The sequence below is a fragment of the Pavona decussata genome, unplaced genomic scaffold (assembly GCF_977016875.1).
Source record: "Pavona decussata unplaced genomic scaffold, jaPavDecu1.1 SCAFFOLD_179, whole genome shotgun sequence".
Lineage (NCBI taxonomy): Eukaryota > Metazoa > Cnidaria > Anthozoa > Scleractinia > Agariciidae > Pavona > Pavona decussata.
The window spans coordinates 773,331-796,924 of NW_028145589.1; the positions used below are offsets into that span (position 1 = coordinate 773,331).

At 38.3% G+C, this 23,594-nt stretch overlaps 1 protein-coding gene across 3 annotated transcripts in view; it reads right to left on the reverse strand.

The window, feature by feature from the left end:
* Positions 1–23,594, reverse strand: part of LOC146463321 (nuclear pore complex protein Nup98-Nup96-like) — a 31,074-nt gene that overhangs the window by 6,545 nt on the left and 935 nt on the right. Inside the window, exons 2-31 of one of the 3 annotated variants that reach the window (XM_085084629.1) lie at positions 22,964–23,008; positions 21,777–21,953; positions 21,171–21,311; positions 20,752–20,859; positions 20,374–20,423; positions 20,174–20,281; positions 19,111–19,291; positions 18,563–18,765; positions 18,005–18,136; positions 17,111–17,141; positions 16,287–16,550; positions 15,478–15,538; positions 14,793–14,913; positions 14,579–14,659; positions 14,340–14,402; positions 13,988–14,095; positions 12,785–13,176; positions 11,470–11,630; positions 10,572–10,714; positions 9,974–10,087; positions 9,759–9,854; positions 9,005–9,170; positions 7,984–8,352; positions 5,308–5,747; positions 3,510–3,654; positions 3,162–3,263; positions 2,654–2,784; positions 1,942–2,121; positions 913–1,064; positions 297–360 (exon numbers count right to left, since the gene is read on the reverse strand). In XM_085084629.1, the coding sequence (XP_084940755.1) occupies positions 297–360; positions 913–1,064; positions 1,942–2,121; positions 2,654–2,784; positions 3,162–3,263; positions 3,510–3,654; positions 5,308–5,747; positions 7,984–8,352; positions 9,005–9,170; positions 9,759–9,854; positions 9,974–10,087; positions 10,572–10,714; positions 11,470–11,630; positions 12,785–13,176; positions 13,988–14,095; positions 14,340–14,402; positions 14,579–14,659; positions 14,793–14,913; positions 15,478–15,538; positions 16,287–16,550; positions 17,111–17,141; positions 18,005–18,136; positions 18,563–18,765; positions 19,111–19,291; positions 20,174–20,281; positions 20,374–20,423; positions 20,752–20,859; positions 21,171–21,311; positions 21,777–21,953; positions 22,964–23,008 (4,529 nt within the window). The remainder of the gene's footprint in view (positions 1–296; positions 361–912; positions 1,065–1,941; positions 2,122–2,653; positions 2,785–3,161; positions 3,264–3,509; positions 3,655–5,307; positions 5,748–7,983; positions 8,353–9,004; positions 9,171–9,758; positions 9,855–9,973; positions 10,088–10,571; positions 10,715–11,469; positions 11,631–12,784; positions 13,177–13,987; positions 14,096–14,339; positions 14,403–14,578; positions 14,660–14,792; positions 14,914–15,477; positions 15,539–16,286; positions 16,551–17,110; positions 17,142–18,004; positions 18,137–18,562; positions 18,766–19,110; positions 19,292–20,173; positions 20,282–20,373; positions 20,424–20,751; positions 20,860–21,170; positions 21,312–21,776; positions 21,954–22,963; positions 23,009–23,594) is intronic. The other 2 variants (XM_085084630.1, XM_085084631.1) reach the window with 2 other exon arrangements.

Below are 23,594 nucleotides of genomic sequence, written 5' to 3' on the forward strand. Positions count from 1 at the left end.
CTTTCGCAACTGCTTAAGTTGCGCACGAACTGTGAGGATCTGTCTTCTATTTGATTTGGCATCCCTTTGTTGTCTGTCTCATTTACAACAATGCTGTCCAAATCAATGCTACAATTTCTGGGTTGTGAATTCTGATCACTCACAAAGGATGACAACAGACGTATAAAATGACGTTGAACCTAACTGCAGTCCGTCAACAACTGGAAAAATTACATATCATTAATCGACATAAAAGACGGCAATACTACAAGTAAATCAAGGAACTATCTATGTCAAAGTCACCTTACAGCACATACCTTAAAAGAAATTTCATACGCTTTCAGAGCATCTTGTATTGGAGAGGTTGGTGAAGAGAAATACCTAGGAAGCCCGGACAAAATTTCTTTTTAAAGCAAACAATGGAGTTAGAAGCTAAAGATAGGCCCTTAAAAATAGCACAACAGTAAAAACTCGCATATAAACCCTAGAATATTGTGGAGAATAGTCCAAAAAGGTTCTTATATATACGTTGTCGACTTAGAATGTAGGCTATTTAGGTCCTTGAGTAGCTTCTTATTTTCTCAAGTGGAAAAGGTCCTTGTTGCTTGGCCAACAACTAGTTCAGTTACTGGTGCGGTTCCTTCCTTATGTATAATATACATATCACATCTCATAAAGCTACATTTTGGGCAAATTCAAACCCTGCTCTAAATCCCCTGGTTTATTTCAGGCTCTTTATGTCCAATACACTGCAACAAAACTTAACAGTATTTTTCCTTATTTTCCAAATAACAACCTGCTTACAATTTTTAGGCTCAACAGGTTCTTACAAAAGCGAGATTAAAAGCCAAAATTTCAGCCTACAGGTTCTTATATGCTAACCACAAATAATTATGCTATTCCCTGAAGAAGCGACAAAGAATTTTCCCTTACCACAAGTGAATAGCCAGAACTCTTTTCCAGTCCAGTCCTTCACAGACATTAACATGTGATAAACGGCCAGTATCTCCTGACATAGGCCATACCATTGTACCCGCCAGCAGAGAATAGATTTTTATTCTCTCCTTTCTAATGAACGTGTCCGCCTGTCATAAAAAAAAAAATTGTCAGAGTTGAGGAAGACAGGTGGCGTCAACAATAGTCGAAAAATAATGGATTTATTAAAGAGCCAAAGAACCAATAATAAATGATAAAACAACAAGGGTGATCAAGGGAGAAGACTGAGGCACATTACAAATAACAAGCTTGAAAATTTAAGGGGAAGGAGGTGAGTCAATTTCTAGGACAGAGGCATCATGTTGTTGTCTTGTACACTCGCTCCACTTCACATGAAAAGAAAAACATATTTGCTCAAGAGATAACCAAGAGTGAAAGGCGATAGGGGTAGGGTTGGTAGGAGGTAAATGGGAAGGGGGAGAGGGGTGAGGAGGAACAGGAATGAAGGAGTGGGAGTGGCTAAGGGCAAGGGAGAAGGAAGAGATGAGAAGGCATGAAAGGGATGGTGAAAAGGGGGAGGAGGAAAAGGATAGGGGGAGGGGAGAAACGATATGGGGAATAAGGGTGGAGGAAAAGGAGAATGGGGAAGGGACAAGGGATATGAGAGTGGGCAGGATGAAGGGAAGGGAGAAGGGATTAGGAGAATGGGGGAGAGAATAAGTGGAAAGATGGGGGCTAAGGGATATGGGGGAAGGCAGAGCTAGAAGAGGAAAGGAAAGTGGGAAGGATGATTGAACAAGTCAAAGGAAAAAGGGGGAAGAGAGAGGAGGAAGGGATAAAGGGAACAGGAAAAACATGACATTAGGGTGGAGGAAGAGGGAAGGGATTAGTAGAATGAGGGAGGGAATAAGGGTAATGGGGGAAGGAAGAGGAAAAGGGATAAAAGTGAAGAGGAATATGGGGGATGGAAGAAGTGGAATGAGGAAGGAAGCTTATAATGTGCGCGTTACAACAAACAAATTATACCTTCATTTCCTGCCATTCACTGAGCTGTTTGTAGATAAGATTTCGCGTCACTGAGTTTCCAGTTACTTGTGACAACAGAAGCGATAGCCGATAGTCACCATGTTGCTGGGCAACATGACAAGCCTTGCTGATCTGCTTCCCAGTTAAATAACTGAAGATAGACTTCAAGTGATCACTTTCCTACAAATCAACATACATCACATTGGTACCACTAGAGTTAAAAATTAAACATCACACTGTTGGTAATAATATTGTTATCATGAAGAGATTATTAGAAGGCAAATACTTCCACCAAGAGCCCCTATCTAACACCTTCTCCTATGAGACACAACACACATTGGTACTTCAAGTTGTAACACCCTAGGTTCCATAAAATACCATTACAATGACTTTAGATTATGACTTCTCAAATTCATTGATTGTTCATGAAAAGAAAACAAAGAAATCACTGAAGGGCGATTTGGGAATGTGATCTTAATTATCACAAAATCTGGTCAACTTTCTCCTTTGAGTTCCTCCAGGGATTACTAATGTTTTGAGAAGCTATATAAAACACTCAAAAGAGTGTTTCACCTGATTTCCAAACACCGTGATGTTGGTTTAAAAAAAAATCAGTTGCATTTCATTTTTTCAACCACTTCTTGATGCTTGAAAATAAGATGAAACACTCTTCCTCGTGATTGATGTATCACATCTCACATGTTTACAGTACCTCAAAATTAGCTGTGTCTACTTCTTGGGAGATTCTTGTCTTTGCAGCTTCAGCAAGCCAATTGGATAAAGCTGCTTTTCTTGCAACACGATTTTGATAAGCTTCCCTGTCCTCTTCAGCACTGGGTAAACCTAGAAAATTATTGCAAACTCAGTAAAAAGTATGATCATTGAAGCACACTATTCCTGTACATGTGGTGATGTTAATTGTGCTTTACAAGTGTCTGTTACATTAAGAGTCTGCAAATGAAATCTTGGAGTTGGACCATTTAAATGAAACAATGAGCAATAAATTAACACTTGCAACCTCTTGTGGTGTTTATTATGCTGAACAAGTTTATTATGTGTTTATTATTCTCTAACGTTTGAGTTTGAATGAAATCCAAGTACATCTGAATATTCAAACAAAAGCTAGCGAGCAGCCATTTCCTCTGACCTTATTTGTGTCCAGTTTTTTTTTACAAAATGATATTTTAAATTCTGCCCCTTTGTGTGTACAATTTGCTTACCTTCTTCATCTCCTTGGTCTTCTTTCAGTTTGCCCCAAAGAGCAACAACTAGATCCCAAACCAGACAGGTTTGCTCTGCTGCGTCTCTCAATGGTCCTGAGGCTGAAATTAAATTAATACAATTTAGAGTGCCAACGTCCATTCAATGTTGTTAAGAAGAATTTAAAAACAAATAAAGATAAATTGACAACAAAATAAAAATATACAAATAAATGGTTTCAAAAAATTAGTTTTTGAATCTGTAGACCTTTGAGCAGTATTTTCATGTGGTGATGTTTTCTTTCACTTTTTTCTGAGAAAATTTAATTTTGTTCTCTGCAGATGTCAAAAGAATTCCTTGTTTGTTACCTGTGGCTTCCTTGTTTCTTTTGGCGACTTCAGCGTGATGATGTAATGCTTTAACGTCAGTCGATGGTCGAAAGTAAGGACAGCCATCCTCAACAGACACCACAGCATGATGTAATTCTGCTTCAAGCACGGATTGATGCTGTGCCTAAAATAAAACAATTCAGGACTTAACTGTCTGCCACAAAGCTGTTAAAAACTGTACACGTCACCAGGATTTATTTAGCCATAAAGTCAATCCACCTTTGTTGATTTTGACATTTTGTAATACTAGTGATGGCTGAGAAAGCACAAGTCAGGGGTATTAAATCCAATTCATCATAATCATAAATTTACACTGACATGAGTGCTACAAATCACTGACACTTTCTTGAATCATCATCAGTCCAATCACATCCAGCTCTCTCCTCTCCAACAAGACAATGTTGTTGGAAATTATTAGACTGTTCACAGTCCCCCTATTTTTCCGTTGGATTCTCAAGACCGGTACGCTTCGATGGAATCGCCGCCATCTTGGTTTGTAAAGGCCAGCGCGATCTGGGGAGAGTGTCTAAACTACCGAGGGGAGCGGGAGTGGGTGTTAGTATAGTGAGGGAGAGGAAGCGAAAAAATAGGGGGACTGTAACAGCTTCTCACCGTCTCACGTTCAAAAGGCCCGTTGCACCAGCAACGGCAACACCTCATTGGTCAATTAGACAATAGTAGTTCTGAAGCGTTGACAGCATGACTAATGTATCTTTCACCGCCAGTTCTAAAAGTGGATACGACTGGCGTGTAATGTTGTGAAGATCGTGGGGAATGTTTTGATTTTTATCGTTTGTCTCGTCGGCTTGGAGGCCTAATAGTATACAAACATCCTCATCGCCGCTCGCATCTTCCAACAAAACGTTCAGTGTAAAATTCGTCTCGGTACGGGTCGATACGGTGGACGAAACTGGTTCAGAACGGTTGAAAATCAGCGGACGTTTGGCAGGCGGCAGACCGAGTTTTCCATCTCTTTGGACTACTTTGAAGTAGATACATGTTGAACCGTAGGGACGACTTTTTTTTAACAATTCTCTGGGGCGACACACATAGCGATTGAAACGCTGTTGATCATGGCTTTCGTTGCAAACGCTATTGCAAACACGTGAAGATTTCCCATCTTGTGGATCAACTTCAACTCCAAGATGTGCTTTTAAAAGATCGGCTAGAGGAATGCTAGCAACTCCAGCTCTTTTCGGGATCTTAAACAAATTTTATGTGGAAATGTGCTTGTTTTGCTTCCTGAAATAGCTGATGTACTGTACTGTATTTTCATGCCTATCCTCACTCGAAAGACTTTCGCAACTTTATTTTATTTCACAACTGTACTTTGTTTCGAAATGGTACAGAAACTGTACTGTAACGAGGACTATCGTATTTCCTTCAATTTGACATGTTTATCTCTGGGGAGTATATTTTTAGTTGATTCAATTAGTCGAGGTGACAAAGTTTCGGCACGCCCCTCAAACATGAGACAGTAAGAAGCTGTTACAGTCTCCCTATTTTTCCCGTCGCCTCCCAACTCCGCTCCCCTCCCCTCGGTAGTTTAGACACTCTTCCCAGATCGCACTAGCTTTTACAAACCAAGATGGCGGCAGCTCCATCGAAGCCTACTGGTCTCGAGAATCCCACGGAAAAATAGGGGGACTGTGAACAGTCTAGAAATTATCATCACAATTTATGCTGCATGTGGTTGTACAGAACACAAGATAAAGTGTAGGTAAGTTTTAAAGTACACAGTTATCTGTAAATATGACAGTAAAGTTTATAGTCTAACCAGCACAGTATCGCTGCCATGACTGAAGTGTGATGCGACATTAAGCTTCTCTATTGTCACACCAAATGCTGGAGCACCATCACTGCTGCTCGGTCTGGGCTTCTGAGTCAAGAAATCTCCCATCAGGGAGGGGTGGGCAGCAGGAGCTGCAGGCAGCTTCTCTTGTTTTCCCAGAGGAGTACCACTATGCACCAAGACAAACCCTGGCCCCCAGCCGACACGAAAGGAGCGCCCCATCATCAAACCAGCGTCACCCACAAGGTTCTCTTTATTGTTGACAAGAGAGTCCTCCTTAGGGACCAAGCCAAACTGATTGCGAGCACCAACCACTTTAATTCCAATGTCCATTGCGGTACCTATAGCACTTGGAAGCAGCATTGGTGAGGGTGGAGCTGCTGGTGTAATGTCATGTACTACAGGGTGTCTCAGAGGATAAACTCCTGTAAGATGAGCAACAGATGTTTTAGCTTCCCTTGTCAATCCATGTCCTTTAAGATACCAGTCACCTAATGTTGTTTGAGCAGCAAGTTATAATAAAGTCTTACTGCAACTGCTACTTTAAAAAATTCACTCATTTGTAACAAATTACATTATGGATTAATGTTTTGACATAATTAGTAAAATCCTAAATGCTACGCTTGCTCAGCTATAAAGAGTTTAGTTCCTTTTTGCCTTTTCAGTTGGTTTATGCATTTCACATGACAAACAATATTAGAGAAGGCACAGTTATTATGATACTGGCCCTGGCTGTTTAAAGAGTGGACAAATCGCTATCCAGCATGTAATTGTATTAGTTGGAATACACTTTATCTGTTGGATAGCAATTTATCCACTGGATAAAGTTATCTGCTCTTTGAACAACCGAGGCCAGGTGAATTACACCAGTGTTTGTTACTTATTTGAATGTGTTGGACACTTCGAAAACCAGTAAAACAAACAAAAAAAAACCTGAATTCTGAGAAAAGTCAACAATAATATTATTTCCTTTGAATTGTAATCATCATACTGTAATTGAAGGAGGCCAACACCATTATGCACAATCCGTCGCCAATCAATAGCATTTGCACATATACATTTAGTTGATGAAACAAATTTTGTGTAAGGGATAGCATCTCACATGCCAGTCACACATGGTCCAAAACACAATATTGCATTATACAATGATTGCACTCTTTACTTCTATTGCAAATTTAGAGGATCAAGTACCAGCATGATTATGGGGGAATGGAAGAGAGAGAAAGGTTGGGGGAGGGGGGAGGGGGGGGATGCAAACCCAAGAGGTTTCCAGATAGTATATGCTATGACACCCACAATGATAAAATACATAGTGATAACAATAACAGTCATAAGTCTTTATTTATAATTATATGATATTAAGATTTCCTTTTTTCCATGCTAGCAAATTAATGTTTTTCAAATTAAACATATTCAAATACAGTGCTTACTTGAACAAACTTCTGTCAAAAACTATGTTAATTATAACAAAATCAAGAGGACATTAGTCTAAAAAAATAAAAAAAACAGCAAGTGGGGTACTCAGGAATTGCTTTATCCTTTACATAATTATGCATGAACCTGAATGGCCCAAATATACCCACAGGGCTGTCATTAAGAGGCAGGGGCCGGGGATTTCCCCCGGTTACTAAGAACGTGGCCCCCGGCTATTTTCATAGGAAAATAGAAGAAAAATAGAACCAGAAGAAATTCCTAGCTGTTTGATTCCCCGCCTACTTCTTGTATTTATCCAGCAACTTGAAATTTTAGTGACAGCCCTGTACCCATCCTTTTGGATGCACCCAAGGGATGATTATTTTGAAGTTTAATTACTCTAAGAGAGTAAAACAGGGGAAACCTCTCTCCTGATAATGTTTTACTGATATCAATATTATCTATTAGTATAACCCAGCAACCAACTACACAGTATTTGGCAAACTCGCAATTTGCTTGTCTATGCAAGAGTTGTCTAATCTTCATTATTAAAAACTGAATCATTGTATAATGTAATTTGAGGGATTTGATTGGCTTAGCGGCCATGGTATATGAGCAATTATACCATGGCCGAGAAATACCGACCATTAAATTGTCTGCTGGTTATTCTTGCACAGCGAAATCAGTAAGATCTAGCAATATTTCTTGATTGTTTTTAATAAAACAATTATTCCACTTGTGCTTGTTGGATATGAGATGATTATAGCCAACTCGGCGCTACGCGCCTCGTTGGCTATCTATCATCTCATATCCAACGCGCGCTCGTGGAATAATTGTTAAATAGACTGCCGTGGAAGCATAACTAACTTGCTAGAAATAAACCATTTTTAATGATTTTTTTGTTGGTCTCTGGGTTATGATGGCTCACTCACAGTTTCTATCAATTTTCACTGATAGCTGGCCAGCTCAGGGTAAAATATGAGCCAACAGAAACTTAGAGCTTGCTGTCTTATTGTTAATTATAGTTCATTGTACTACAGTATGTAGACCGTAAGGGTCTCACCAGTACTGTGTTAAACCTATCACTCTCAGTAATTTACTAGTGGCTGCCTCAAAGAACTGCATTCTCAAACAAATTCTGTTTACATGGCGAGTGTTAAGATAGTTGAAGCCTGCGGCATTCAATATTTCTCATATATTGTTGAAAGTGCTCTGCTAGCCATGGCTTTTACATGTCTGGTTAATTACCTATCTTAGGGCTGCCAAACAGTGACTGTGAGAGCTGTCCTGGGCCAGATGATTCATCTGTGATGCGTTGAACCTTAGGAGATAGCAAAGGACCCAGCGGCATGACAGCAGGATACACAGAACTCTTGGCATGACCTGCTTTACCAAAGGATGCACTCAAAAGGGACTTGTCAACAGAAGGGCCCTCCTTGGGTAGGTTCTTCAATGATGAGGGTTGAGACTGATCTGCAAAGAATGACGCCTTCATGACCTGGATCCGCTCTGCGTTCATCCCCAGGGCTGTCGCTAACTGATGGCTGGCAGGTGAACTATCAAGGTCTTCTTCGTCAGCATCACTTTCATCTCCTCCAGCTTCTTCAAACATTTCCTCTGAAAGAAAATTAGCGTGGAGAGCCGTTAGTGTTGAGGCTAGTGGACTATGTTTGGAAGAATAATATCCTGCTCACAGTTTTACTTAGCGATGACAGAAAATTTAGCTCCCAGGTAAACTTGACAAATTTGCACCAAACTCTCCCTGAGAGTTCAAAAAAGACTATTAGCACAAACAAGGAAAACATCTACACTGTATATGGTAGTGACAATTGAACAATGGTGCACTCATATATTTGCCCACCTAGTCTCAATTTTCACTTGAATTCTTACTTTGGATTTGTCAGAAACCCAATAACTTAGGGTAAGTTTCAAACTTAATTACAGTAAGTCTCATCCTCAGCCTTTTGTACATGTCAAAGTAGGCTGAGGATGATTGTACATTGAACTGGTCTTTCAAGAAAGATTCTTGACCTGAATTATAAATAAATAAGTGGCCTTACAATCCATTCACACCCAATCTAATACAAGGTGCATGATAATGTCACAAATGGAATGAACAGGATGGAAATTAAGTGATTGGCAAATGCAAATTGTACATTCAAGGTGTTTGGAAGTTATGACAATTGTGACAGATGATGTACTGGACAATTAGATGTCCTTCAGTACCACAGCTTCCAGATATCGCTCTCACAAGAAATATCTCATGTACCTGGGAAAGTTTCATGATCAATGTCCGCCATGTCGCTGTCCTGGTCTCGTAATGACAAAGCAGCTCTTTGTTTTTCCTTCTCATAAGCTTCAAGTTGCTGTTTCTTCTCCTGAAGATGCCTGAAGATTTCAAGTTTTTCTTTTTCCACAGAGTCGCTTGAAACATCCTGCCAAGACAACATACAGAAGAGAGAAAATCTTTGCAAAGGTAGCTTTTATTTGCAAAATTAATAAAATAAATGGTTTTTGCTTGTTTGTATAAAACAAAAAATTTGAGAAAATATTGATGTCACTTATGAGCAAACTTTGTTATGTGTTAAAACTAGTGTAATACACCAAAATAAATGACCTTGCCTTTCTCCTTGTAGCTTAATAGTTATGTATTAAAGTCCAATTTGTCTTTATTTGTAGAACCACCACAAAACAAAAAATAAATTTACCCTGATAACGTAAATTGTCCACTGTGAAGAGATTCAGAGCAAATCGCTGACAAATGGATAGCGCTTGAAACATCCAATTTTGAATCTCTTTGGGGTGGACCTGCTGAGTTGATTTCAAATTTACATGTATGTGTTTCACTCCCCAAAGCTACAGCACTAAAATTTAGAAAACTTTAGAAAATCAATCCTTACAATGTACTTACAAAATACATTTGCCTGTAGCGTGTTAATCAGCTACATCATATGCATATTTACTATATACCACTGATGGTAATGTCCATAAAGTACCCACTGAATATCCCTTTACTCATGTACCTGCAAGTTTGGTTTGAGTGGAGGTCTTTTCAGTTTTTTCACCAATTGTTCGTCATCAAGAAATTCATGCATTCCATATCGTGTGAAATGCTCCACCTGCAGACAAACGTAGGCAGTGATTATTTATGATCATAAAGCTGACATAAACCAACTTTAAATGCACCTATGTCCTGTAAATGTTGTGGTAGAAATAATTAAATGCTTTTCTAACTTACTGTAAAAACCCAGTTTCCATTATCAGGGTCATAATCAAGGAAAGTGGCACCAAGTTTTGCTGTGGCAGCTTCCACTCTTTGTTGCCATCCTTGAAGCTTCAGTCTTTCTGGACTCTGCAAAAATATAATATTTTATTGAATTATTTAAACATGGACCCACACTAACAAAGGAACCTTGGCCTGGCCAAGCCACCAGTCATTTCATCAAGACACTGAGCTGTGAACATTGCAAAGTCTGTGTGGCAAGAAACAATAGAATATTGACAGAATCAATTTAAAATTTGTATGCGTATATTTTTACCTTGTGAATAAAGCTTGAGATTTGCTAATTTGTTTTTGTGGCTCAATTCCAACACATTTTGTCCAAAATGTTTTATTAACAGCTTACTAGCTTATTTTGCAAGACACGTTTGGCTTTATTTCTTGAAATACCGATTCCACAACATACGTTTACTTCCCATTTGCTCAAAATTGTCGGCCATCCTTAATGTGACGTTGAAGTGGTGACTGTATGACAAGTGGGTCCCTGTTTAAACAATGAGCTTTCTCTCATAAACATCATGGATAAGTCAGTGTAAAATCTACAAAAATCACTCACTGTAATTGGTTTGTGTGAAGTCTTGTCATTGGGCCAAACTTTCTCCAGAGTGATTTCAGCTTTCTTGTTCAGTTTTTCACCAACTGGAGGCTTGTTAGGATATGAGTCTGGATAAACCTCTATCTCACGCCGTCTGAAGAACACTAAAAACGACACAAATCTTTAATTAGTTTTGGATTGTCGCTAGTTTATAGTCCACTAAATTAACTCATTAAATAACCTTCACTTCATCTCTCACTCCAAAACTCCACAACATTTTTTTTTTTTAAAAAAATGCATTCTACCATTTCACAACAAATATATTTCAAATTACATTTTTTTTCAAGTACATAACAGCATCTAATTTATTATTCAAGTGAGAAAAATTTGAATCTCTTTGTCCTGAATTCTCACAGTAAAAATATTTGTTGTCAATAATTAAGATGTTATTTGTCAATTTCTTTCTGTGGAGGAAACCCTAAAGAATGACGATTAAAAGCTACTGAGCATTAATTACTTTCCTGTGGTGCTGTTTATTATGACACACAAGGTGGTTCTCGCTTTGAGTCTGTCGATGCAATCCTAAAGTAATAAATTACATTGCTCTTTGTTGATTCCAAATAAAAAGTTCTGGGTTACAATGATTATTGAAAAGTACAAAAGTGTGACCATTCAAATGAAAGCTACTGAGAAGTACTTTCCCGTGGTATTATTTGCTTTGTTGGACAAGGTGGTTGTAACTTTCTGAGTTTTTATAATGAAATTCTTCATTGTGGCCATTCAAATGAAAGCTACAGAGCACTACTTTCTCTCACATCATACTGTCAACTTTGTTCCTAAACATTTCACAAATTTGAGGTAACAAAATGCACATGGAAGTCCTTCCTGTTCTCACAAAAACCTTTTTTCAAATCCTTACCAATTTCATCCAAATTAAGTCCAGCAACATTGGTTCTGCCATAAAACTTGACTCGGCCATAACCTCTCCGGCCAACAACAAAGTCGTCAACAAACACATCTCCGTTACTGTCAGTCATCTGGTTAAGTTCATTCATCGCTGGTACAGTGTAGTATTCAGACCTAACAAAAAAATATTTGGAAACAAATCACAACGTGTCACAACGGCCTTAGTAATACTCCTATTGTTAAATATATAGACATAAAATGACTTATATCGTAAATATAGTAGATAGGTAGATATAGAATATATAGAGAATTCGTCATTTCAATACTGCTGTCACACGTAATATATATACATGTTGTGCTTTTGTAATTATTGTAATGCGCATTTGATCATCTTGTCATGGAAAATGCGCAATATAAGTGAATAAATTATTATTATGATTATTATTATTATTATTATTATTATTATTATTATTATTATTATTATTATTATTATTATTATTATTATTATTATTATTATTATTAGAAAGGAAATCAAGTATTGCACCGACTGTACTGCCTTTGGACCAGTTGTTCAAAATTTTTAATATTAACTCAAAATTCCAAGTTTGAACAACCATTTAGTTTGTCTCATTGAATGTAGAGGTTGTCAAAAATGTGTAAAAATGTTTGACTGGTTTGCCTTATTATCATGCTTCAAACAACCAAACATTGCAGCAAAACATTTCCTCCTGGTCATAACCACTAAGCTTGGATGCTGTTTCAATTTTCATTTGAGTGAATAATTTGTGTATATTGTATTTCAGAAGAAATACCCCAAAGGACTTATGTAAACAGCTGCATTTTACCCCCTATTTGCCAGGGTTAAATGTTTTGGGGAAATTACACCCCTCAAACTCCCTTTTTGTACCATTTCACAATCCTCTTTTTCCCATTGTTCAATGTCCTTTAAAATTGTTTGATACTTACAGCTGTACATTAACTTTTGCACAAATAAATACATGATTAAATATCTCACAAGTCAAATCTCTTTTATTATCAAGGTTGCTAAATAACAGGAGCCCTGTAGCCTGGGGTGCACAAGAAATTGCTCTGGGCGCCTAAATATTTTGCAGTAACACCTAACACTTCACATGTTGGCCTGGGCTCCTAAATTCTTGGGGCTCCGTGAAATATTTCTCAGGCAACAGCCTTCATCACTAAAACCTTTAGTCCGCAGGAATAACAACCACTAGGTGAGTGTAAGATGTAATTTAATTTAACAATGTCTCCAAACACAACCAACCATACACAAACCTGAGTTTGGCAAGTCTAATTAGCCAAATTCTCACCTTTTCAAAATTATACCACAAGGTTCTCTTAGCCCACTCTCAGAAGAATCATCCTCTGTGACCTGTGACGACTGCACACTTTCCTGATCATCTTCTCGCCTTGTAACACGGCGGACATTCAAGTCGGCAATGGTTGTATCCAAGGGCTCTCTTGGTGGAGCTTGGGAAAATCTCACTCCAATCGGACTGGCACTGTCGCTGGTATTAACCCTGTCATCAGCATCTTTACCATCTCCCTCCCTGTTAGAAACAGTGGAGCTCCTCAAAGGTGACATGTGTTGTGATGAGGGAGGGGAGGGAGGGAAAGTGGAGCTTGTCACTGACTGGTCATCATCTCCCTCCAAGGAGTGAAGTTTGACCCTGGTTGTGTCAACTACTGACATGGATGAATCCTGCAGAAAGAATCATAGAGCATTTACCAAATAGTACACTGTTTTAATTCCTTCAAAATTATTACATTTCAAACAAGCTAACATTGGCACTCAGCAATCCTTTCAGAGTGTGCAATCAAAGGATTCACTGTCTGTATAGTTAAGGGATGTTTCAGTACATGCAACAGTTCACAACAACAACTATTGAGGACAACAATTTTGGGAGAAAAGTTTATGTCATGTGGCATGGGCGTGCGGATGATTTTCAGTGTTATTTTCACAATATCAGATACAAGTCTCTCCAGCTCACTTCAGACATGTTGCAATGAATCAACTTTTCACACAACAATGTCACGCTAAAAATCATCATTGTGAATCAAATTGACACAACATTTGGGCTAAAACATCTTTACAAATCACTGCATGTTATGTCATCCTCAGGCTGCACTGAACAAACGACTTTTTTCAGCACCTTAACAAACACAACAAACAGAACAAACAATGGGAGAGAAGTGACAAAATTAAACAACAACCTAACAATGAACAGACCTTGGAATCCTGTCAAAAAGTGACTGACCACACAAAGGTTGACAAGTCTTCAAAAAGCAATAACTTTTTAAATTAATTAACCGACGAATCATTTCAACAGCAAGAACCACACCATTAAATGGTGACATAGTAACACTATTCACTTGATATTAAAGAAGAAGGTCTCTTAAAATGTAGGTCATTAAATATACAAGGTACTTTCACTAACTAAATCTGAGTGACAAAATAATACAAACTGTAATAATTGTGCATGCTCTTTTAACTTCAAAGATTCCAGACATACCTCCCCGACAGACTTGTTCTTGATAACAAGCTTCTTTATGTTCTTCCTTGGTACAAATGTGTCAGGACTCAAGCCAGAATCTTCTTCCAATCCTTCAAACAGTTTCGACTGTTTAAACAAACACAACACAGGTATAACAACAGATGACAAAAAAAGGTCAGCACTAGTTTTTGTGGGAACTGTTCACGTGGATATTTATCATATGTTATTGCACAGAAAGTACATGGAAAACTTTGACAATCTAATTTCTCTGTCTTGATTCAGACTACCTGAATGTAGATCTATAGACACAAAGAAACCATAGAAAATATTGAGGATATAATCTTCACAGAATGAGACAAAAAAGGCAAACCTTATTCATGGTGTGGTTATTTATTGGCCTTGGTTTAATTCTGGCAGCAGGACGAGGAGAAACCTAGCAAAAATATATATATATAATATATTAATAATGAAATTACTAAAATATACAAAGAACTGGTGCTGTCAAGGTGGATGCATTAGCGGAAAAATCTGAGGACTACGTAAAAAATAACTTTGAAAGCATCCAAGCTTTCCAATGATAATTTCAAAATAATTTTCAATTCCACTAACCTTATAATGTGACGGAGTGGTGGACACCTTCTGTGTGGTACTTGAAGTAGAACTGGATGCTCTCTCTGTCCTGGCCTTCTCCTGCAAAAAAATATTTTATTTTATTGTAACAAATACAACTTCACTTTTAAACCAACACTTGTTGTATACCACAAGGAGTCCTCTAGGCAGGAGTTTAACGTAAAAAAGAAGCCTAATAAAATTATACACTTACCACAAGTGAATTTCTGAAGAGCGGTGAGTCACCAAATGGAGAGTTGGCCAAAATTTGCAGCTGTTGCTCCAGAAGCTGTTGCTGTTGTTGTTGTTGTAAGGTGTTCAGAGCTGTATTTTGGCTGCAGCAAAAAAAACAAAAAAAAGTACAGAGGGTAGTAATTACAGTAAAAGCAAGATTGCTATCACTGGCATAACCATAGAGTGTGAAAAACCATAACATTATTTGCAGCACAAGACGAAAAAGAGTACTGGAATTATTTATCGTTCCTCCCAGGATCACGGGATTCTACTGCATTGCATTTTGTTAAAATTCTCTTGGCTAACAGTCTGCTGCTACCCAGCTATTTTTTCTTGTTTGAGAGGGGGTCGTGGTGTTCATCAGCCATTGCGATGCAAAATTCACAAGTCAAACAGTAGAGCAATTTGCCCACAGATCTGGTGTCAGCCGCAACTCATGAGTCTTTCAAGAGTGTTGTCTGTGAGCTTGATCATTAGAACTGTTTTAAGATATGCCACTGCCCAGGAACAAAAGCCTTGCACAGAGGACATGCCATTTCCTGGTAGATGAAATACACAATGGCAGAAACAAGGCTTAAACACTAATCTTTAGATTGAATGTCTAATAGACTAACAACCTGAACACCACAATTTCAGAAATGCACAGGAATAGTGAGATTTTGTACCTTCCAAGTGTGCTTATTCCAAGACCAGTAGTTTGTTGAGTGCCCAGAGAACCAAAAGCACCTGGAAATAAAACAACAAATTTACACACATGGTTATCATCTACACTACAAGAAACAGATTGTCTGACTCTTTGATAGAAGACAACACTCAGCAATAAAAAAAAAAAACAGTTTCTGTAGTTCTTGCATAATGCAATTTCAGAGATTTGATTGGTTTAGCGGCCATGGTATATGAGCCATTACACCATGCCTGAGAAATGGCGACCATAAAATTGTCTTCTGGTTGTTCTTGCAAACCAAATCAGCAAGATCTAGCAATATTTCTTGATTGTTTTTAATAAAACAATTATTCCACTCATGCTTGTTGGATATGCGCTATGTGCCTCGTTGGCTTTCTATCATCTCATATCCAACGCCTGCTCCTGAAATAATTGTTAATTATATACATATTTTAACTTATCATTGTGTTACCTTTTATACTAAAATGTAGATATTTTACGTAATTCTTTAATGAATGCTTTGTAGTGTAAGATTATAATAGTTTTGTAGATATATGGACATTAAGTTTGTAATTGTAAAATTTTAGCATTGATAATTGCATGATAGAAGTTCAATAAATTATTATTATTAGTTCTGTAGAAACTTTATAAACCGGGGTGACCCATTCAACAATGAAGATGGTATCTACATGTATAGTACACTGCAGCTGGTTACTTGGAGTTTGAGCTAGTTTCCTTATGGAGCTGGCTTTTCGAAAGCATAATGACAGCCATGAAAGAAACAAAAGAAGAATCATGCTGGTAACTGACCAGTTCCAAGGGTCCCTGTGGCTAATCCTGTGGCTGTCCCTAGTGTCCCTGTGGTACCAAACAGCCCTGTACCAGCACCTCCACCAAATGCCGTCCCTGTTCCAAACCCAGTTGGCTTGGTACCAAACAGGCTTCCTGCTGTGCTTGTCGCTGCACCAAACCCAGTTGTTCCTAGCGCCCCAGTGCTGGCTCCAAAGTTGAATCCTGTCTGGGGTTTGTTCTGCTGTCCAAATAAACTGCCAGTTGTTCCAGTGCCCAAAGTAGCTAAAAGACGAAAATTTTTGTTATTTCATGGCTATCAAACAAATTTTCACCACTGTACATTGCAATTTTTTTTGGAAAAGGTTTCAGTTAACTCTATTTAAATGTACATGTAAAACTGCACACAAATCAACTCCTAATTGAATACAACCTATTTAGAAATATGGAAAAAAAAAATGTTTTTCAGGTGCAAAAAAAGTCAAAGGCAACTCTATATTCCAGAACAGTTGTTTCAACAACTTTCCTAAATTTTTACCAGAACTGCATATCTACAAAGCACGTGTGAAGGACATGAATGAAGCATATTTAATTTACTAATAACTCATACTTACCGCTTAGTACATTTTTAAAATAAATTTTCCTCAGTCTATAATTATTCAGAAAAAGCATGTACATTTCACAAGTCCTTGGCTTTAATTAATTTTGTGTTGGATTTGTGAGTTTGAATTAACTTTAGTTGATTTAATGGACAAAAAGCGGAAACTTCAGACTGTCACTATTGGAAATTACATTTTATTCTCTTCACACACTAAGTGTACTGTACAACATAAAAACACCCTTACTTCCAAATGGCTTGGCTCCAAAGAGTGATGACTGCTAACAAGAAATAAAATGATTAAAGTGTTGTTGAAACATACTGATACAATCTTGTCCCACAGCAGTTCCAAAATGCATTTCAAGAAGAGTTTCATGAAACAAGAATAAGTTTGATCAGGTTTAATATATGTAGATGCTGCACTAAAATAAATAAAAACAAGTAAAAATAAACTTCATTATTAAAATAAATTAAATGAATGAATAAATACATAAATATGAAATAAACCTGCTTTATTTAGCAAGGATGATCTTGACAACAATAATAAAAATTATTATTTTCAATTGATGAATTACAAACCTCTGGCCACTGGCTTCTGGGTCAAAATAGAATTTTAAAATATTTGCTTGTACAGAGGAAGGAATACGAGCGAGTGAAAGTACTCAGGGAATAAATCAAAGCCGTAGGGGAACCAACAACAATTCACCCTGGCTCTTAAGCCGCCGTTACACGTTGAAACTTTTAGCTCAAACTTGTGTGCAACGGCACTGCGAAACAAGTTCCAGCAGGCGTTGCACAGTGTAACATGGTCAGTTTCATGAAACTTTTTCGAACTTCTGTTGCGAGACAAGTTTCACGAAAAGTAGAACAGCTTTCTACTTCTGCAACAGCTCGCAAAGGTCACAGTGGTGAAAAAACGAAAGTTTCACCATGTAAAACCACTTTGTGAAACTTGTTTCGCAGCGCCATTGCACACAAGTTTCAGCCAAAAGTTTCAACGTGTAATGACGGCTTTATGGTATTGAGGTCAGGATTCAAACTCAGGCAACATTACAACCGTGGGAAGAAAGGGCAGTCACCATTTTCACACCACCCCAAAACTTGTCTTTTGAACCATTCCAAAACAAAGCTGTGCACAAACCTGTTGTTGCGTCTGTCCAAACCCCGTCTGTCCAAAAAGTCCCGTCCCAGTCTGGGTCTGGCCAAAGCCTGTGTTTTGAGCTCCAAACAAACCAGTGGAAGCAGTTGTTGTCTGTGTGCCAAACAGACTGGTCTGAAAACAACGGAAACCAAGAAACATTTCAACAATCCATTGACTACCAGCAGCTTTTACCATGACACTCCTTGTTACTACTGGACCACAGTAAGTGGAGTCTCTTGCGATCACATTGGAACGACAGGTTAGGAGAAGTCTCTGCTCATAGGAGCTAAAAGTGAAGGACCATGAGACTGAGTGTCCAGGAAGGATTTGTATGCCACAGACTGAAGGGTGCCTCGATAGCAGACCTTTAGTTTTACTAAGAACTTGGTACAAAGCTCAACAGATAGCTGGTATCATTGCAGCCAAGAACAGTGGATTCAGTCAAAAGGATTTAAGTCCTGTGTATGAGACTACCCCAGTCACCAGGAGATTGAGAAACAAATGGCCTCAAAATATATTGCACCAAAGTATGATTAAAACAAATGCAAGGTAGCTTACTGTCTGTCCAGAAGAACTTTGTCCAAAAAGACCTGGGGTTGTTCCCGCACCAAATCCTGTTGTACCAAACCCAGTTGATGTCGTGCTTGACGTTGGTGTACCAAACAAGCCAGCTGGTTTCTGGCCAAACAGTGTTCCTGTCGTCTGCTGTTGCTGTTGTTGGCCAAACAAGGAAGGAGTGGTGGTATTACCAAACAAGCTTCCTGAAAAGGCCATGGAGAAAATATTATTACATTATTATTGATACAAGAGCATAAGAGCAGTTTTCAGTTGAGTGTAGTTAAGAGCCAACAAAACATAATCACTGTTGATATCCAATCATATGCAAACAAAGCAATGAACTCATGTAACTGTTGCAAAGTGCTGAGGAACAAATACCACACAGTTTGACAAATATTGGACGATTGGTCAAAAAATGAGCAAAGTACAAATTTGGTCATGAAATCTAAATCACTTCAGCCAAAGCTAACACAAATTACTTTAATTTGTACAATACTCTAACATAAAATATTAAGAATGTTATGTTTGTAACAGAGATAATTCAATACCTGATGTTCCAAAGCCAGTTGTTGGTTTCTGTCCAAAGGTTGTGGTTGATCCAAATCCTGTCGTTGTATTTCCAAACAGACCTCCTGCTGCTGAGCTTGTGCTTGTAGACAAACCAGTAAAACCAGTTGAACCAGTAGCTCCAGTTTTACGACCAGCTTCATAATCTTCAATTCTCAGCTCCTGTTTAAGACAAACAAAAATTAAATCTTGAGCCCACGCCAAGGTATGTACCAAGACTGGGTGAGAGAGGCACTAGGGAGGAAGGAGGGGGGGGGGGGAGGGGAACAGTAATGTATAGTGCCAAGTAAGACAGTAATCCATACATGTAACTACTAAATGTAACATTCGATTCCTTTCACTACAGCCTTGTTTATCACCATGGATGCTTACAGTAATTTTGTCTGCCAGGGCTAATTTATACACTCAGACAAGGTTAAGGTAGATGATGAACAGGATTTAGGATCAAAACAAAGTGACTTTTTAAGAGACCATGGGAGTGTATATAACAGAAAAGACACAAACAACAACATGAGTTTGAACTTCCTTCAATTCTAAATGAACAGCAAAGAGCAGTTTCTGTGCTGTTTAACAGGCAGTGACTCAAGCCCTTGGAGAAGGGCTCACATGGGTCTTAACAGGTACATTGAAGCTTTGTTCAGTGGCTGCTTTGTCAGCCATCGGCTGGATTCTTGGGAGTCTTTGTTCACCCCCTCCCCTCTCCTTCCCTCTTTTTTCTGCTGCTTAGTCAGTGTGATGGGTGCCTGAAGGCCTAGTGTGGAGACTCAAGGCTGGGTTGCATGCATAGCAGTGGTACTCAGTCTAGGGACTGGCTGGTCTCAGGTGGAAGCCTCTGAACATCAAGGAACCCAACCTCCACATAGTGTTGCAGTTGTTGATGAAACTTTGACCACATTCACACCTTTGAGAGAATACTAGAATACCTAAGGCACTTTAACTCTTAGAGATACATTCTAATTTGGTTTGGGGTGATCTGTTTCTAAACAACCTTCAAAAAACACTGCGTTGGATGTTTCTGGTGTTATTTGAATTACATTATATTACCTCAATGCTCTTGTTCTCATAATTTGTCATCACAGTAATACACTGATGTCTGATATTGATGTTGGTGGTGATGCCATTCTTAACCATGGGATCAGTTCCTGTAACAACCTGAACAGAAATAAACAGTACTCAAATTTAGCTGGATGATTCCGTTAAGACCACAAACAAACCATTTAAAATAAAAAAAATGGAAGACTTACAGTAAACTTGACAGTTGTTCCAGTGCCTGCATTGCCAGATGAGGATAATCCTGCAACAACAACAACACTAGTTTATGAAATGCATACAGTATAATATTATTTGAACTGCAGATGAAAGGATAAGTGAATGCCCATCACGGTTATGTCAGCAGCAACTTATGCAGCTCCAAAAGACTTGAATGGGATTCAAGTCGCTTGATGCGACTTATTGCACTGTACACTAAGCTCTGTCCTTCTCTTGATCAAGCTCAAAACTTTTAGGTCAAATTGATGTAACTTATGAAATGTTATTTATTATAATTTTCACCACAGTATGATACTAAGAAAGGTTATGCTCCCATGGCACCATATTATGCTTTAGTGCAAATTTGTTATTACCTTGAAAACCTGAAGTAGTACCAGACTGTCCAAACAGCGTAGAGGTCTGTTGGCCTGTTCCAAACAGGCTTGTACCCTTGTTTGCAGTACTGCCAAACAAACTGGAGCCTAAAATAAACAAAGTGATCAGTTACAATGTAATCAAGGGAGAGGCATGGTGGAATGGGGAAGGGACTTGACTCTGAACATCTCTTGCATGGCCTAATGAGAAAACCAACAGTGAACCCTTATAAAATAAAGTTGTACAGTGTCAACAAAAACCATGACCAAAGTTAAATTGGGAAAAATGTTAACAATAAGGCATGGATTCAAATCCATACCTACAGTTATTTAATGTGGCACAATCATGAGACAAATAATCGATTTATCTTGAGCTACGCTACATGTATCATTTCAAACCACAATGACTAACACCTTACCAGTTGTTCCAAATCCAGTTGATGTTGTCGTCCCAAAAGTGGAAGTTTGTCCAGGTGTCTGGAAAACACTTGTACCTGTGGTACTTTTTGCTGTGTTGCCAAATAAACTGGTTCCAGTTGTCCCAAAACTTCCAAATGTAGCTGTTTGAAGAAAGCAATTAACTATTATCGAAAAAATTTTAAAATCAATTTTGCCCGGTTGTTTACAATCAGTTATGGTACACAAAGAAGGTCAGAGATGTGCAAAGCAGTAGCATATCAGTAACATGTTCGAAAAGGTCTTCCGCTGCTTTACAGAATGGCCTCTATTCAAATGGCCAATGTTTGAACTAATATATAAAAAAAAAATGATCAGAAATTTCCCACTATAAGATTTGCAGCAACAAACAGTATTACAAAATAAAAACTGCTTGTGGGTATGTGTTTTGTTTTGTTTTGTTTTTCCAGACAAAAACTGACATTGACAATATTAATTTCTACAGTATATTGGCTCATCCTCTTAAACAATATTTGATAAAAACTACATGCAATTTTTTTTTTCAGGTAATCTCAAGTCTGGTACCAAATGTGTGTATATAAACTGCCTTGTATTACTGCACGACTTACATTGTGTGGTTGGTTGCTGTCCAAAGAGGCTTCCACTTGTTGATCCTCCAAACAAACTTCCCCCAGTGTTTGTAGCTGTGCTTCCAAACAGTCCAGTGGTCCCTGAACTTTGTGGCTGGCTAAATGAACTGCCGAATGCTGTCTGGGTCTTGTTACCAAACAGGCTTGAGCCTAGAGCTGGGCACCAAGATGGTCAAGAAGTGAACATCATAAACATCTTTACTACAGCTTTCAGTAACATGCAAATTAAACTATGATACCAAAAGCGCTTGAAGTGGCATGTAAATGAAACACAAAAAATCCATCTTGAACATCCCAACCGGGAAACTGGGACTACTTTTCAAAAGTTCTGTTTGTCCTGGAAATTTTCCACTGGGACAACCCAAGAAGTTGTGTTCCATTTACACTCCAGCCAGAATTTTCAGAAAAATTTAGATAAACAGTAAACAAGGCGTACATGTTTTAATAAAAATCTCAGTGATCCTCAAGAACAGTGATTAATTCATGAGTACAGGACTGACTATCTTTTCTCTGCAGAGCTCAAATGAAGATTTGGAGAGAGAGTGATTGCACATGTACATGTAGGTACAAAGGAATGAGAGAGGATAAGTATGAGACCAATGTCATGTCAGTTGTTGCTGCACTCACACTGCGCAGCAGATCCATGCAGACACCTCATCAAACCTCTGCGGAGAAGTGAGGGACTCAAGGCCCCAGGGAAAAGGTGAACAAAAAAATAAAATGAATCAGAACTGTCTTGAATTAAAGAAGGCAAAAGAGGAATGATGGATGACCTGTACGAGAATGTTCAAAGGAAGAAACAGTACAAGATGGAACAAAAGCAGTGTTAGCCATTGACACAGGCAGAAAAAGAGGAATGTGCATGTCATGGTAAACCTGATGTAACTGCTGCATAAATACATTGTACCAATGACCTCCAAGTACAGATTATGGCAATCAACTGGCTGATTCAAATAAGTGATCCAATGATTGAATAAAATGAATGCATGACAATGATGGTTTACGTGTGCAGTCAGTATTGTTATTATTATAAGCACCAAATGAATGATTAAGTGAATGTCTAATATCCAATGCACTGATAATGATTTAGTGTCTGGGTGCAATGAATAAGCAATCAAGCAGGTTAACAAGCGACTGCATGTAATCCACAACGTCCAAAAACCAACCTGAACCTGTACCAAACTGTGTTCCTGTGTTCTGACTTCCAAAAGCTGTGAAAAGATTAGCAGGTTAAAAATGTGCTTTCATGACGAGGAATGACAAGATCTAGAGACTGTCTGCTTGGTATTAGAAGTATGTTAAAATATTATTATATACCTGCCAACTTTTTCCGAGTCAAACGCGTGAGATTTTTGTCTCGTCACGACTGGGATTTCCGAAAAGGGTTCGAGCCACTTCCGAAGATTTCCGATGATTTTCTGTAGACTTCCGAACGTTGCCGACCATGTCTGAAGATATTCCGACGACCTTTGAACACTTCCGATTCAAACGGATTGTAGACATTTGAAAGCTTTTGCGATTGTTATAAAGAGCAAAGAAATAATACATAACAAATCTGAAATGAAATGAAGTATTTTTAGAACAACTCATCCAGATTTGTGAGTCAGACGTGAGAAATTGGCCTTGATGCGTGAGATCGATGTCTTTAGTCAGCAAGCGTGAGACTCACGCATAATGCGTGAGAGTTGGCAGGTATATTATTATGTTATCATCAATAATCTGGTCAGTCCACAGAAGCCTCTTTAAATGGGAATGTAGTGGAATCACCTAACTTCTTGATCTCAACAGAGCAACAAA